Raw genomic sequence first — 16,734 nt, 5'->3', positions numbered from 1 at the left:
TGTGAAATGGACTTGCTACACACCTCTGAAGGATACGCTAGACCTAGTGTGTGCATAAAGGAATTCTGTTCTACACCACCATAACGTTTTATACCTTGACTTCTGCAGGTCAAGACAAATTCCTTCTGTCAGTAAACCTGAAATTCCATCCAGCAGATGTCAGAAGTGAGCCTTGCACACTCATTTTCATATTCCAGTGTTCCATAGTTCTTTCCTTGGCATTTCCTGAACTTAATTTACATATCAAATGCATATGACATAAAGACATTGAAACATAATTCAAGTTATATTTTGAAAAAATAATGAAAATTTCCATTCAAAGGGTGATTATGTGGGAGACTTTTTGTTGTTTTGGTTTTGTTTTTTTTTTTTATGAATTTCTGACTTCTGTCTTTTGACACTCAAGCTGATATGCTAATTAAAGCTTATTTCAGCTTATAGCTTCCGTTTTTTTTTAATGTTCTGTTTCCTTAGATCCGCTGCTATCATTGATAGCTGAGTTTTGTAGATTTTTTGTGCTGCCATGTAATTCTGAAACATGAACATTTTGTAAGACCAAGGCCTATATCACCAATTATAATCTCACCATCACTATGTCATGACAGGCTTTTCTTTACAATCTCTACATTTGTTGCTCTACTGAAACTAAAGCAAAAGTCTGTAAATGGCAAAAACCAAATACACTGCCTTTCTCATTTACAGAACCTTCCTAGAGAGAAAGTTTAGGGTCTCTATGCACATAAGTGACAATTGTTACAAAATTCCCTAGATCTCTAGATCTAGATGTATGGCAACAGTTGAGTCACAGCCTGAACCACTGATGGAGCACCTGGGAAAAGGACCCGGTCAGCCCTGTGAGCACAGGTGAAGACAGTTCAGCTGTGTGATTGGAAGGGCTGCAGCCTGGCTGCACCTCTCTTAGACCTCACTTAAGGGCTGACTGCCCCTGGGGAAGGAACTTTTTCTGGAGATCCCTCTTTGAGGCCTTCCTCTGTGAACCTGGATTCTTCTGATACAGGTGAGCAATCTTCTTCCATTCCTTTATATTACTTTTCCATTTTGCTGGTTCTTCTGCCATCACACCATTGTTGGGACCCCCTCCCCATTGTAGTGACTTGTCTAACTGCTACACTCATACCATTTCTCAGCAAAAGTAGTTGTAGTAAAACTGAGTATTGGTTTACCAAACAGTATTAATGAGACTTTACAGGCTCCTTGCTGTGTTGGTGGAAACTGGCATAGCTCCACTCAAGTAGTTTCCCTGTCACTTCTTGATAGGCAGGATTTCAGTAAGTTCACAGGGTGATAAATTAGCAGTGCTGGAACCATAAGCATTGTAGCAAATCTTGGCTAGGGAATACAAAGTAACTCAAGAAACATCTTAATGTCAGTCTAGATGTCCTATATTGTGTGGATTCCCAAATAAACTGTAAAACTCAGTCCAGCAGCCAGAACTTCCTGAAGAGATTGCTGCCTTTCTGTTAAAGGAGTGAGAAATGTGCTATCATAGTTTGGAACAGCTTGCATATGGAGAATTACTGCAGTGACTCATGGGAGGTCACTACAAAGGTACCTCAGTACATTTAGGAACAGCTTTCAGGAAGGTTTGTAAGTAGAAAGGAAGATAACTAACTCTCTGTGAGTAAGAATATTATCTATATACCTAGCACTTGTGCTATGGCATCCATATACACTTCTGTGTTTTCACAGGAAGATTTTGTTGGAAGGAAAAAGAACTGTTAGTGAGGATTTTCTTTTTTGAAGGCAGTGAAGGACTGGAGACTACTCCAGTGTGAACCCACCACAGCTTATCTGTTGCTCCTGGAGGAGAGTTCTGCAGAGAACATTCCAGGGGAGACCTGATCTTAGATGACATTCCAGAGGAGCATCCCTTCCACAGAAATGGCAAAGTGCTTTTCTGCCACAGTAAATCTATGTACGTAGGTTTAGATCTGGCAGTGGTCTCAAGATCAGCTACATGATTAATGTCTGTTGAAATCTTTAATTGGGACCAAGTCCACACGTACAGACCTGGGAGTCTTACGTGAGTATCCATGTTGGTGGTAGTTATTGTACAAAAGGAGAATTTGTTCAGTTATCTTGGCTTCAAAGAATTCTGGAGGTTGGCTTTTTGTTTTAAGAAAATCTCATTCTGAATTCTAATCTGTAATTAGCTGTTGTAACTCTGCAGGTTAAACTTATAATTTAAATTCAAGAGACTTTAAAACTGTCTGGACAAATTAGATACGTACTTAGAGTATTTGGCACTTCTCCAAGACAAACAGTATCTGTTATTATCAACAGTGCTAATGTTACCAGAATAGTTAGGAAGTTTTACAGATCAGCGTGACAAATTAAAAACTGGAAAAACAAAATCTCTGAAGGCAAGGAGTTTTTAGCACTCATTTAAATTTAATCTTCGTGGCTAGATTTGTTTCCACAAACATAGGTTTGTTGTAATTAGCTACTGAGACTGGAGCTTAATGAGTTTAATAAATATTTCAGGCTGTTAGGAGATGCAAGTGGCACTGTGATGACTGGAGATTTTCTTCAGTTCAGTGAAGTATAAATGAAGAGTAGAAATTAATAATTAAAAGAGAATTGCAGTGAATGAATCACACATTTCCTAAGGGCACTATCCAGCTCTTTGTGGAGTGGAAAAAGTCATTAGGATCAAGGCATGGACCATAAGCTTCTAAACACTTGTCCAGCAAAAGAACAGATCAGGCCGATGGAGGTACACATTAAGGAAACATAACAATTATGCATAGTGCCAGCAGAATATTTTTCCCTGAACAAGAGATTGAAGAGCGCAGCAGAGGTTCTGTCACTATTTTCAAAGCCATGTTCACTGCTAATGCTTGTGATTTTAACGTAGCGGCATGCTGCCCTGTGAAGAAATATGTCAGTATCAGGAGCTGCAAATTGAACTACAGGGTGTGTAGATCTTCAGACAACATCCCTCTTCTCATAGATTTTTGGATAGTAAAACATTTTTCATTTTCATTTGTTCCTTTGTCTTAGAATGTGTCTTTAAGGTCCTATAGGAAACCTTAATTTCCACAGTTTGGAATTTGTAACTTTGGGATCTAATTTAAGTATGTTTCACCTGTTTGGGAGTGCTATCCCTTACTTTGATTCCCAACAAATACTAATGTAATTATTTTAAAGTGGTGTGACAGTATCTTGTCGAATGACACTTGCAAGGCTTTTCCTTTTCTTCCTTTCTGGCTCCTGGAACTACAGTGTTAATTTAGCCTGACTCTCAGGTCAGAGAAAAGAGGTAAACAACCTGAATTTTCATTTCTACTGAGGGATTTTTCTCCATTCATTTCCATTTTATTCAGTGGTCCTACAAACTGAGCAGTGTCAAACTTGCTTTCCTGGTTTGACTCATGCCTCATTTCTTATGCAGAAAGAAAAGGGGATTTTTACATAGGTTCAGCATGTTCCAGATTATCTTTATTTTATGTAGTTCAGACAGGCGCTTCTCTTGGTTTAAATACTTTGCAAAGTACATATGTCTCAAGAAATAGATCTTCGTGTTAACCGTGAATACACCAACCACAAAAATCAGCTTATCTCAAGTTGTTCATGGAAACTAGAAATAGAATGAATGATGAAATTGGGAATCGGCTGTCATCACTTTGCAATACTTTCACCCCATATCTTCTCATAATTTCACGTGGTTATGTCACAGAACTCTTTAATGATTGTACGAGTTGTATGTTATGAGGTGGGGAGATTCAAAATTGCTAGGGAGAAAATGTTTCATTTTTTTCCCTCATGGATTTGTCTAGTTTGCCTTCTTATTAACAGAAGGTGAAGCAGTTGAAAGCTTCTAAACAGTGCATTTCAGTAATTACTTCCAAAGAATATGAACATGGTTGAAATAATATAGACTAATAAAAAAAATCAGAAGTGCAAATAATGAAAGCAAACCAGAAACATGTTGGACATTTTGCAAATAGATGTTCAAAAATCAAAGCTCACAGAAGTACATTCTCATGCACTCGAGTGGAAAAATGTGATCTCAAACCAAATGTTTATTTTTCAAACAAAGGAAGAAGTAACCAGTCCATTTTATTTCAATGTCTTCACTGTGGTCTAATTAATCAAATCAAAATGAGAAAAAAAAAAAGTAACAATTTGCCAAACACATAAAAGTCATGTCTGATGCTGAGGATTACACAAACTCCTCCAGACAGTCTGAATTATTTCTAAAGAACAGAATTTTAGGGTCTTATGAGCTTTCTGAACTTTTTCTCGTAAGTTACTTTCAGAAGGTAAAAAAAAAAATAAATTACCATCCATCATGTTACATGCTGAATTTAAAAGAGAATCTCAGTTCTTCATCACTTGAATTTCTGCATTTACTATATTAAAAAAAAAAAAAAAAAACAACCAAAAACTCTTATATAGGAAGGCTCCAACTATGAATAACTTCACTAAAATAGGTATGACTACAAAATGAGCACAGATGCAGGTGTTTGATACCTCATTTATAACATGCATTCCTGATGAACTCAAGCAAGTCATTTCTATTTGTCTCTTAAGTCGAAAGCAAATACCAATACTTTTATGAAATGCCTTCATTATAAGAATGCAGAGTTTAACAGATGCTTGTTTCTTGCCACGTTTCCAGCAGCTTGCCAGGGGCAGCCTTTGAGCCTGATGGCAATGTACTTAACATTATTTTACACTTATGGTGACAGATCTATCCAGTGACATTCTCTATTTTTATATTAACGCCATGTTAGAATTACACTCCTACATTGCACACATGTGACTCAGAGACATTCCTGAACAGGCTTCCTACAGCTGAAAACTAAATCTATCAGTCACCAAATATAAAACATCCCTGAAGCAAAAATGCTTCTCAATAAATAATGAAGCAAACATAAATCACTGTTATTTTGTAAAATGGCAGCTTATTCACTCTAACCAGAGAGTGAGAGAAACTATAAACGTAAGCATACTGGAAACACTGCATCAGAAAAACAATGAGGGTGTGCAAGTGAAATTTCTTGAACAGTGCAGCCACGTGTTCCCACTCAGAGCACCATGTGAACTGACTCCCTGGGAATTTTAAACATCTTCCTTGTGCCCATCTGCAGTATGTAGAGACAATTCAATCTATGTGTTTGCACATCCTATGTGTGGTCTCATCTCTGTTTCAGCTTCCTTCCTGGTTTTGGTGTTGTGAGTACCTTTTCTCTGTTAGGCTGAACTAACGCACTGACCATCTTGCAAGGCTCTTGCACTGGAACAAGCCTTGCATGCCCTTCTGCACCACAGCGGGCTTCAGCTGTTCCAAAAACTGGTGATAACAAGTGTCAGAGAAAATAATCTCGGTGTGCTGTGATTACTGCTATGTAACGGTAGCTGCTGTGTTTCAGTCAGAGAAGGGTATAAAATCTTTATCATTTTATTTGAGTTTTAGTCTCTACACACAATAGGTCACAGCTCTAAGCCTTCTTTGTGCTTTTCTAATAACCAAAATCAAATGGAAATTTGCATACTTATTGTCAAAAACAGTCCCAATCTTAAAACCAATTTAAACAAGAGCTGATAATCAGCTTAAAGGACAAAGCATGGCAAAGATACACAGGGGCATTTGTGGAATGAGCAGATGACTATCCCAAACAATACTATCTACTGAAAAATGAACTGTGTAGCTCTGAATGTGTAGAGTACTAATGAAGTTTTGCTATGGTACAGTGAAAATACATTTCTGATGGTATAGCTACTATCTGAAAGACTTTCCTAGACATGTCAGCACAATGATTTTTCCTAGTTATAGCATTACTGCTGTGTTGTAGTATCCCAGACTCTGAATTATTTGTATTTATGGTCTGTTTAGTAATAATTGTGGACACTGTCTTTTAGTGAATTGATCAGTTCTAGTATTTCCAACCTAGCACACAATCCTTTACTAACTATAATAACTAAGGCTGCCACAAAGTCCACTGTAAGATCACAATACTGCTGTGTGCATATATCCTGCAAGCAGTCCGTTCCCAAATAACAAACCACAGAGGAGTTTTTCTCCAAAGACTTGAACATTAGTTACAGCAAACAAATCAGTTTACTGACTTAAATAGTTAGTGGTTCATCTCAGCATGCTATGGCCTTAAAGGACATGAAGAACTGAATGGTTTCTTAAAATCAAAATCCTCTCTAAACTTCAAGAGATTTGCCTGGGCTAATTTGCAGCTTTATGGTTTTTATGCAAAGTTCTGAAAAATTCACTTTTGAGGAGGGAGGAAGAAAAACTGCTTTTGGACATTGACCTGGCTGGCTGACAAAGGCTGAAATCCACCTGCCCACAAAGGATTTTCAAAGAACATTGAAGGCAAGGGATGGTGTTGAGTGAATCTATAGTTGCAACATACAAGTATATAAAATACTTTATATATTCCACTCTACTTCTGAATTTCTTGCTCTAAAATAGAGTTGTTTTAAACTGGCATGGAAATACAAGCTCCTCAGCTGTTGTCAGAATTATGTCATTCCCAGGGTACATAAATGTATTAAATGATGATAACTAAAATGATTAGTAAACTCGAGGAGCCTACTGAAGTCAGTAGAAGACTTTCTTGTTCAGTTGTGCACTTGTTAGATCAGGCTTGCATACATTGCCTTGCTGTAACACAGTATTCTGATAACATCCAGAGAATCGAGTCTCCTTTGCTTCTGTGGTAGCAAAATAAGCCTTTCAAATTCTGCATAAAGAACCTGCTCTGGTCTGTAGTTGGAGGAGCACTCAGGATCATCTTGCTTTTGAGACATAAGGCTGACTGTGGTTTGGGATCGGTGTATCACATCATCCCTTAGAAAGGCTGAGCTTTCAACACCATCGCATTTTCACACTGTCCTTGAAGTTTGGCTGTGGAAGTTCAAAGTGGAATATTCACCTGTTTATGGCCTTAATATCAGTTATCATTATTGCTTTTGAACTAAAAATGTGAGCATTAGTCAATATGTTAATAGTCTTCTTTCTGTCAGGCACTGAAGCCTGTAAAGTCCCTATAGCTGAACCGAAAGAACTTTTCCTCTCCACAGAAAAGAGCAGTATGTTTCATAAAACAATTTATTTAAAGAACATCTGCTTGAGTTTTCAGAATGTTGCTGTAGGATACAGTTACATTAAACTGTAAGACAAAAATGTCTGGTTTTACTGTGTTCAGTATCTCAGTTATTAAGTCAATTTTATAGGACTACTTATGTAGGCTGAAAGTTTTCCTAATAAATCATTATAGGATACTTAGGCCTCTCTCTCAGTTTGTGGTCTTTGTTTGTTTTCCAGTAACCACAAAACATCTGAATTAAATTATCTGGCAAATTTGATTACTTGTATTCCAGAAGTTGTACATCCTTGAGATATGTGGATGTCATTGCTACATCAGCAATCTTGTTTTTTGACTGCATTTAAATCACTGAGTTTCCCTTTCATTGTGTTGCTATCACAGAGGTGTTAAATCATGTACAGCAATGTAGCATGGTTTCAACTTCTTCTAAAGCTGAATATATAAAGTAAAAAGAAATACTCATACGTGGATTGCATTGCATCCCATTTGACCCTGTTTAGCCATGACCCACTGCTCCTCCAGCTGAAGCAAAAAAGAAGTCTCACCTTGTATAATGATACAGACTGTGTGGTTTCATCAGGAATGGTTATGAAAAAAGGTTTGTGACAATACCTCTGTGACAATATTTTGTCCATTTCCACAAATTCTCTCATGAAACTAGAACAGTTACATTCATAAGTGCCTGAATGATCTGTCTGAATATGCCTCGCCTTAGGGTGACTTCATTTTATTGGACATTTTGAAACAACATTTTGAGGAGAACTCAACTTCTTACTTTTCAGTATTTAGATTCCTCCTATTAACTAACAGCCTACCTTTTCACTTTGATTTAAAATGATCTTCTCTTCATAATCTCAATATATTTACCATGTATTTACATTCCAGACAGCTATGTTTTGCTTGTTTGTTGCATCCATGGTGTAGATTAACTAGCACAGCAGGGATGGCAAATGCCTCAACATGGGACAGCAGATAGCAAGTAATCTACCTTAATTTACTAGAATTCTGATATCTTGACTTAGACATTACTTTTTCTGAGAAAGTTTAGAGAAAGAATCCCCTTTTATTTTTCTTTCTTTTGCTTTTTTGCTTGATAGTGAGATATAATGTATGCAAAAACTCTTAAATTTAAAACAAAAATCATCATTTAAAAACAGCTTAAGCCACCAGAGAACAAGCATAACCTATGAAATCTATTTGCTATATCCTGGGAGGTGTCTTTCTGTGTTATCTTAGGAATACAAAAGCTAAGTAAATTAGTTATTAAATTAAGAATAGTTTTGACACAATACAGTGCACTGGAATTTCATACAATAAGCTCCTGCAATTACTTGGGGTCAATAAATAATTACCTCAGCAGTCCCCCATGGCACACACATTGTCCCATCAGGCAAGAGAAGAATGCTCCATGCATTCCACAGTTCAAACTGGGCTTTTAAATGTTTAGATTTTTTTTGGGTGGGCGACAGGGACAAAGAAAAGGAAAATGAACAGTCTTTCAACAAAACAGTTTGATATGGCATAATAGGAGCAAAGAGCCTTTCTACTCTACTTTGCTCCCCTGGACCATACTGCCAGACAAATGGGCTTTCAGGCACTCTGTCACACTCCAAGCTACAATCCACGTTTCCTTGCTTTGGGCACCATCTGTAGTTCACGTATTCCTTCAGGACACCAAACATCCCAGGGAAAACAATGGCTAAAAACCAGTCACACGCAATGCGTAGCCCATTTTCACACAGCAGAAGCCTCAGTGGAAGAATCTAGACAACAAAAGCTTTAAACAAAAAATATTATCTCTAAGCAGAACTTATTTATCTGGTCCCCTAGAAAATTTTTCTTTCTGGCTTTGGATTTTTTTTTTTGGCAGTGGGTACTCTGCTTCCCTGTTGCTTGAGGTAAAGAAATCTACAACAATGTCTCTTTCTCCATTAAAATGTCCCTGCAAATGTCTAGAGATAAATTTACAGGATTTTTAAAAGCCTCAGTGGATGCAGAGCTGGAAAGCTGGTGTTGCTTTACTGCCACAGCAAGGATGTTACACAGCATTAGAAAACCTACTGAATCTTGGTTCAGAGTACACAGGGTGGTTCACTGCACCACAGCTTTGCCCTTGTGGATCTGCCTGTGCCAGGCCGAGGTGCAGGGGGAGGCTTTCTTCTGGTATGCTCAGTGTTTGCAGAAGCTTTGGCTACTTTCCCACATACATTTGACAGCTGTTTTATCTTACAGATCACTTGGTGCTTTCAGGATAAGGGAATGTTTCTACAGAGGAAGTTGGTGAAAGAAAGCAGCAGAACACCCTTCCTTAAAGTGTCCCCGTTTTCATGCAGTTCCAGAAGTAAATTGCTGTGTATTAAATATATTATTCACTATGTTCACATCCTGGGTTTCCCAAGCCTTTAGCAGTGCTCCACTCTGTGAGAAGCAGAATTCCTGCATTTTACATGCATTTTTTTTTGTTATTATTTAATGTTCGTAGTGTACAAATTGTAGAACCTGTGCCTGTAGCAAGTCTTCTGAAGGTCTGAGCTTTCGTGGGTCACAGTGGGATGTTATTGTAGCCTATTAAGTCTTTCCTTCAGAATAGGAACAGCGTGGAACTGCTTAAAAGTGGAGTTTTCAGAATAGCAGCAGAATGTAGCGTGACACCTCAGTAAATCTGGGCTACCAGGGAAGCAGCAGCAAGGAATGTGATTCTTCTTTTGCGATTCATGAGGACCTGGAGGTACTTGTTCTGAACCCTTTGCTACTTAAGCATGGCTCAATTCAAGGCTTGTCATAAGTTTCATTAGTTGTCTTGTTTGAAAGTATGATCAGGATCTTAGTTCCTTCATTTGGTCCTCTGAGGTGCTTTGCACTAGCTCTTTCCATTCAAAGATATCTCACAGAACAGTACAAGATAACCTGATCTCAGCAAGGGAGCTTGTACTTGACACAGGAGGGATGTACAGATGGGTGTATTTTTAACAACCAGGATATGTGCGCTTCTGCATTTCTCTTCCTATGGGTGCATGTTTTAAATCATGCTTTAGAAGACTTACCTCTTGCAGAAGAGACATAAACGAGAGTTAAGAGGATTAGAGGAAAAGGAGTAATAAAAATCTGTATTAAGTCTTGCTTCTGTTGTTGCTAAGAGAAGTGAATGTGCATAAGAAAGCAGTCTGCATGCAGTTTTATCTGTCTTCTCTCTGAAGCTGAGCTTCACTTTGTACTTCATTCTGAAAGAGCTGAAGAGGAGGAAAGACAAAGATCTGTTTTACTTTGTCATGTATTTGGTCTGGCTACAGCAATAATAGCCCCACAGAAGAAACTCAGTCCTCTGACTTGCTGCAGACATGGCTCTCTGTTTACATGTCCTACAGAACATTAGGGGGTTGCTTTGTTCGATTGTTACAGAGTTCACCACAGCCTAGTTCTGAAGCCCACCAACATCGGAATTTTTGTTTTTCAATTTGCACCAGGTTTTCCTGCAGCTCTTTGACTTGTATGGATTTGTATTTCGTTGTTTTCATTGGTCAGGAAAAGCACAAAAGGATTTCATAGGGAAACTTAAGAAGGTCTCAAGAATCTTTGGTTTCAAAGATATTAGTAGGACAGTTCTATTAAATTTTTGGGTGGCTCCAGGCTCAGAGCCCTCCTGTAGTAGGCACCCTATGGTACATTACTGGCTGTTTCCAGTGAACACGTAGGAGGTGATTTATTAAAGAAAATAGGACTGTAGAAAGAGATGCTGTCTTGTGATGACTAAAGGATCTTTAACCTGTTCAGTATCAGTATAATCTGGGGCTGAGCAATGTATTAACTAATTACAGCATGCTAGGTTTGATATGGGACAGGGGAGATCACTGTAACACATCTCTGAAATACACTTATCTCTCCATGAAGTATTTTGTTATATTTAAATTACAAGATCGTCAGTCAGGGATCTGTCTTTATTACAGATTTGCACAAGGGCCAGTGGAACTAGCTGCTACCTCTGGGGTGTTCTGCAGTGCAAATCAGTGATGGCAACTCTCCTAAAACCTGGACACAAAAGGACATTATGATTTGCAGAAATCAAACTCTATAACCCAGAGTTAGGTTATAAAGCAGGTATGTTTTTATTATGTCAGGTGCAAGGGGGATCTCTCCTCCTAACCTGCACACCCACAAGCAGAAGCGTTACATTTTTAAAAGCTGAGCTCATACATAATCAGCAGATTTCCAACAACTCATTTGCATATTCCATCCTTTTCCAAGAAATCATTTACATAATGTCCCTTCTCCTGGCACATGCATTGTAGCCTTCTCTGGTGGTCATTGGATGAAGGCTCGATGTCTTCCTCCCCATTTGGTGGTTGTTCTTGGATGAAGTCAGTAGTCTTCATCATTGTGTCCTTCCAACCTTTGTCCCTGCTTAGAGCGTTCCCCTTATCTTGCATGTCTCTGCAACTCCTTATCATGTTTGTTCCCCTTTCCATTGTTCTCTCATTGGTCCCTTCTCTGCTGATGGGAGATAACTTTCCATTTGAGATAGCTCATGGTGGTGCTTCCTTGGGCCAACAAAAGTTAAGCTAATCAAGTGCTTCTTTGGGCTAGCAAAAACTAAACTAAGCAAGCATTTTCTTGAGCTCGCAAAAGCTGAACTAAGCAATGCTTTTAATCTTCAAAGTCCTGCATGCTCTAACTCCTTACTGTAAGAGGCCATGCTTTTTACATTACTGTCTCAAAGTTTGCTGAAATGGACAAGTTCAGGCAAATCCTGGCCAAGGTTCCAGGACTGCCTTTGTCTGAAATACACAGGAACCAAGGTTCGAGAAATCCCTTTGTTTAGGAGATTGACAAGTCCGGGAGCTATGAAAGGGAGATAAGATACTGATCAATGGCCCTTAAGTGGTCTTTTTGTGTTGGCCTATCTCAAGGAAGGTGGCCATCTCTGAGGACTAATGGCCCTTAAGTGGTCTTAAGTGGTGTTGACCCATCTCAAGGAAGATTGACATCTCTGAGGAAATCACAAGACTCTGACCCGAGCTGTCCAGAAATGTCTGGAAGGCTGGAAAGAAGTATAAAAAGGGCACGGACAAACCACGGTTTGTGGGTTTCTAGGTATCTGACCTCAGATCCCTCCACCGTTGTCCTACTGCTGCCTACTATCTCTTCTGGGAGTGCTGCTCGACACTTTGCTTCGTGGGACCTCGCTGCCCGAGATTCTGCCTCCCAGGACCTCGCTACTCTGACCATCTTCTCTGCGTTTCATCGATCTGCGGCCTGCTACTTCGCTGCTGCTCTCCCCTACGCTTATTTTGCCCCGGACCAACGTTAACAACGTGCTCCAGGACGCTGCTGCTTCCAGGAGGTGACTATTCCCCGCTTTAACGTAATTCTTGCTCTTTTCTACCTTTTTCTATCGCCTACTTTCCCTTCCCCATCACCCTAATTTTGGCATTCACCGCTCTCCCTTCCCCATCCTCTCAATTGTCTATTATTTCTAATAAACTGGTCGGATCAACATTTGAATGTTCTTCTTCTTAATCTCACGCCGGGCATAACATATCTAAAGAACCTTTGCCTCACTCCTAAATTGGAGCGAGACATTTTTTATTGGCGTAGTCGGCAGGATACTCGTCGTGAGAGTGTTGTCCTTCCAGTTTCTCTAAAAACTTTTCTGTCTTTTACTCCTGGAGTTGCAAGGAGCGATTGTTTTGATAACTTAATTGGACGTGTGCACCTCTCCAGGAAGACCGCTCCACATTCTGAAACTTTCTTTCTTACGTGTATATCTCTCGGAGACGAATGAATTAATTTTGACTCTTTGCTTTTGTTATACACGTGTGTGCCTCCCCGGGAAGACTATTTTGCATTGTGGTGGTTTTTTAAGTATCTTGTGACGTACCTTTGGTTTTAAAGTTTTGTGTGTGCGCCTCTTGGGGAAGTGGTGTGTGCTTCTCCAAGAAGTTTATTGCTTTTGAGAAACTTAGAAGTTATTTCTAACTTTTGTTGCTTGAAGGTTGAAGTTTTTCGTTGTGGCTTGACAGGATAGCCAGGACCAATTGAGGTGTTTGCACCTTCTTTGGAAGTGTTGATTGAGTCGTTTGGTCTTTTGTGTAAAGGAGTGTTTTGAGCAGTTGTTGGTTTTGTTAAGTGTTTGCCTCTCTGAGGAGATAAGGAGTCTCCTCCTCCCTCAGTGTAGATTTCGTTGCCTGTAGATTTTGTTGTGAGTAAAATTACATTTGATATGGAAGGTGAAAATATGTTGTTTGATATCCTTGAAAAGCACGCGTCTCGGCCATCGTCATCAGGGATGGACTGGGCACGTGAAAATTGGTATAACTTGCAGGCTGTTTCTGACCGTATTTGTGTTTTACAACATGGGGCTCGTACCCGAGCCGGGAAAGGCAAATCATTTATTTGTGCAGTGCTCGGTGCTGCTTTAAAAGCAGCTGTGGAGTTCCGAGATCAGCAGTTTGAGGCGGAAAACCGGACTATACAGTCGTTACAAGAAACAGTTAAAACAACCCAGGAACTCGTGAAAGCCTTGCAAAACCAAATTGGAAATCTAGAAGTACAATTGGAAAGAGAGAGACATAATTCGGCCTTGTTACAAATGGCTTTTAAGGAAATTTTAACATATAAAGATACGGGTGACACTGATTTTCATGGTACACCACAAGAAAAACTGTATCCTCAGGAAGAACTAAAAGAAGCGAAAGAAAATTTTAATAAGTTTGAAACCCCAATAGCCCCTCTGCGCCCTCTAATAAAAACAGAATATACCTTTGATAATGGAGAGGATCTGGATCCTCAAATGAATGTTAAAGAAATTCCCTTTTCTGCCACTGAATTAGCTAAACTGAAAAAAGATTTTAGCCGCTCTCCAAGGGAATCAGAAACAGAATATGTATGGAGAGTCAGCTTAACTGGTGGAGACCAAATAATGTTAACCGAAAAGGAGGCTGAGGGTTATTGGGGGCCAGGAGTATTTTTGACTACTGGTAATAACCGTGCTCCCTGGTCCCTAACACAGAGGGCTGCTTATTGGGCTGGTGGTCTCAACCCTTTAGAAAGGGGAGACCCTCTTGCTATTAATGGGACGGTGGATCAATTGGTTGAAAGTGTTCAAAAGGCTGCCTGTCTGCAAATGATGTATGACAGGAAACTGCAGCCACGGCACGAATCCCCCATGATGATGCCTGTTGATCCTGAAAGGATGACTCCTTTAATTAGGGGGCTTCCAGAATCGCTGAAACCTATTGGTATACAGTTACAAGGTAAAATACAGGCCATGTCCCAGGGAGAGAGAGCTCGAGCTGCTTTAGAAGGAGCTAGTACTTCAGGCTCTTTACAGTCTGGTTTTAAGGTATGGACATGGGGGGAGGTTGCCCAAGAGTTGATTAATTATGAAAGGAAATTTGGGCCCGTGGCTTCTACCAGTAAATTTGAGCCAAAGGGAGTAAGGCTTGCAGCAGCCACCCTTGCTCCTAGGCCACCTAGCCCGAAACTTAATAGAATGGAAAAGGTTTCATTGCCAGTAAGAACAGGTAGGCGAAACATTGCTCACAAACGTAATAGACTGTGGACCCTGGGCCTGCAAAAGGGTATTCCTCGAGATCTAATGAATGGACTATCAACAGATAGGCTCGAGATGCTGGTGACCAGTTGGCCGACTAAACTTGAGACCCCAGTTCCTAGTGTCCCCCCCCACAGTTACAGAAGAGATACCTGAGAAATTGGGAAACTGATTCCTTCACCCTCCTCAAGTGAGCTAGGGGGGGGGGGGGGGGGGGGAAGGGTGGATGTTTGTTAGAAAGCTCACAACAAAAGGAGAAGATTCTCCATTTAACACCTTCTGTCCCAAGGCCTCACCACTCCTACCAGCTACCCCTGTGAGTCACAATACAGTTAAACTGATAAACTAGGGAAACACTGGCCAGCCTGTGTCAATTGACTCAGCTAACCTGAGGACAATTCCCCTAACATTAATGAAATACCTTAACAAGAATCCTTGGAAGGCTAAGGACACCCCTAAACAAGGAATGTAAAACATATTCTCACCGAATTGTTCCCTCGTTTTTTTTAATTGTATTAACAAAGCCCCAAAAGGGCAAGTTGTTGTCTTGTTTTATTTTTCAGAAGATTCCCGTGGGACACTGACTGAACAGAATGGCTTATAGCTGATTTTAACCATTTGTGTTTTGTGACAGAAAAAATTGAAGATGTGATCATGCTAGAAGCAATAATATTATGTTTTGGTTTGTTGTGGGTTGTGATTGATATCAGTCCTTGGATCTGTTAAAACTTCACAATTTGGTTCAGATTTTTGTTTTTTCAGATCATCCTGGCTTTCTGGTACTTCCTGCACAGTGGTATAATTCCTTCTGACCCCTTCTTTCACCCCTTTTGGTTAAACTGATTGTGATTTGCATGTAACTCCTCCATGGTGTTTCCAAATTATTAACGAATTGGGAAGTGAGCAATGGGACTCATCTAATATCTTTTAGATGTAGTCACAAAAGTAAAATTTATCATAAAACCCTTTGCACTGATGCTTTTCAGTAACACATCAGTTCAGGAGTTCCATCCAAAACACAGTTGTTGGAAAGTGTCTGAGTTTTGACAAGAGATGTGTATGTTTCTGGGATTACTTTTATGATTTGTGTTGTCGCAACTCTACTGTTTCTTCCATGTATGATACCATGTTTTGTTCAACTTATTCAACATGTTGTATCTTCTATGTATTTTGTAACCTCATCAAGTGATGAGAAAGTCGAGCACATCCGTGCAACATTTGTAACCAAGCAGGAAAAATCCTTTGTAATGATTGCATGAAACATTTTAATTCCCCTGCCCTCTCCTTTTTCCCTCATGCTTACTATCTTTCTCTCACCATCCTGGATCAGCAGTGGCCCATTTTTTAAGCAAACTTTGAGTCACGGGGTGGTGTAAGAGGCCATGCTTTTTACATTACTGTCTCAAAGTTTGCTGAAATGGACAAGTTCAGGCAAATCCTGGCCAAGGTTCCAGGACTGCCTTTGTCTGAAATACACAGGAACCAAGGTTCGAGAAATCCCTTTGTTTAGGAGATTGACAAGTCCGGGAGCTATGAAAGGGAGATAAGATACTGATCAATGGCCCTTAAGTGGTCTTTTTGTGTTGGCCTATCTCAAGGAAGGTGGCCATCTCTGAGGACTAATGGCCCTTAAGTGGTCTTAAGTGGTGTTGACCCATCTCAAGGAAGATTGACATCTCTGAGGAAATCACAAGACTCTGACCCGAGCTGTCCAGAAATGTCTGGAAGGCTGGAAAGAAGTATAAAAAGGGCACGGACAAACCACGGTTTGTGGGTTTCTAGGTATCTGACCTCAGATCCCTCCACCGTTGTCCTACTGCTGCCTACTATCTCTTCTGGGAGTGCTGCTCGACACTTTGCTTCGTGGGACCTCGCTGCCCGAGATTCTGCCTCCCAGGACCTCGCTACTCTGACCATCTTCTCTGCGTTTCATCGATCTGCGGCCTGCTACTTCGCTGCTGCTCTCCCCTACGCTTATTTTGCCCCGGACCAACGTTAACAACGTGCTCCAGGACGCTGCTGCTTCCAGGAGGTGACTATTCCCCGCTTTAACGTAATTCTTGCTCTTTTCTACCTTTTTCTATCGCCTACTTT

General features: G+C 40.0%; 1 protein-coding gene across 1 annotated transcript; it reads left to right on the top strand.

Annotated features, from left to right (window-relative positions):
• The first annotated feature begins 13,188 nt into the window (after positions 1 to 13,188).
• Positions 13,189 to 14,796, top strand: LOC140257500 (uncharacterized). Its single transcript, XM_072346840.1, has one exon. The coding sequence runs from the start codon at positions 13,309 to 13,311 to the stop codon at positions 14,794 to 14,796; it is 1,488 nt and encodes a 495-aa protein (XP_072202941.1). The 5' UTR covers positions 13,189 to 13,308.
• Positions 14,797 to 16,734: the final 1,938 nt, after the last annotated feature.

This window comes from Excalfactoria chinensis, chromosome 11 (assembly GCF_039878825.1).
Source record: "Excalfactoria chinensis isolate bCotChi1 chromosome 11, bCotChi1.hap2, whole genome shotgun sequence".
Classification (NCBI taxonomy): domain Eukaryota; kingdom Metazoa; phylum Chordata; class Aves; order Galliformes; family Phasianidae; genus Excalfactoria; species Excalfactoria chinensis.
Note: the sequence above shows the minus strand (reverse complement) of the source record. Positions and strands in the feature narration are given on the sequence as shown.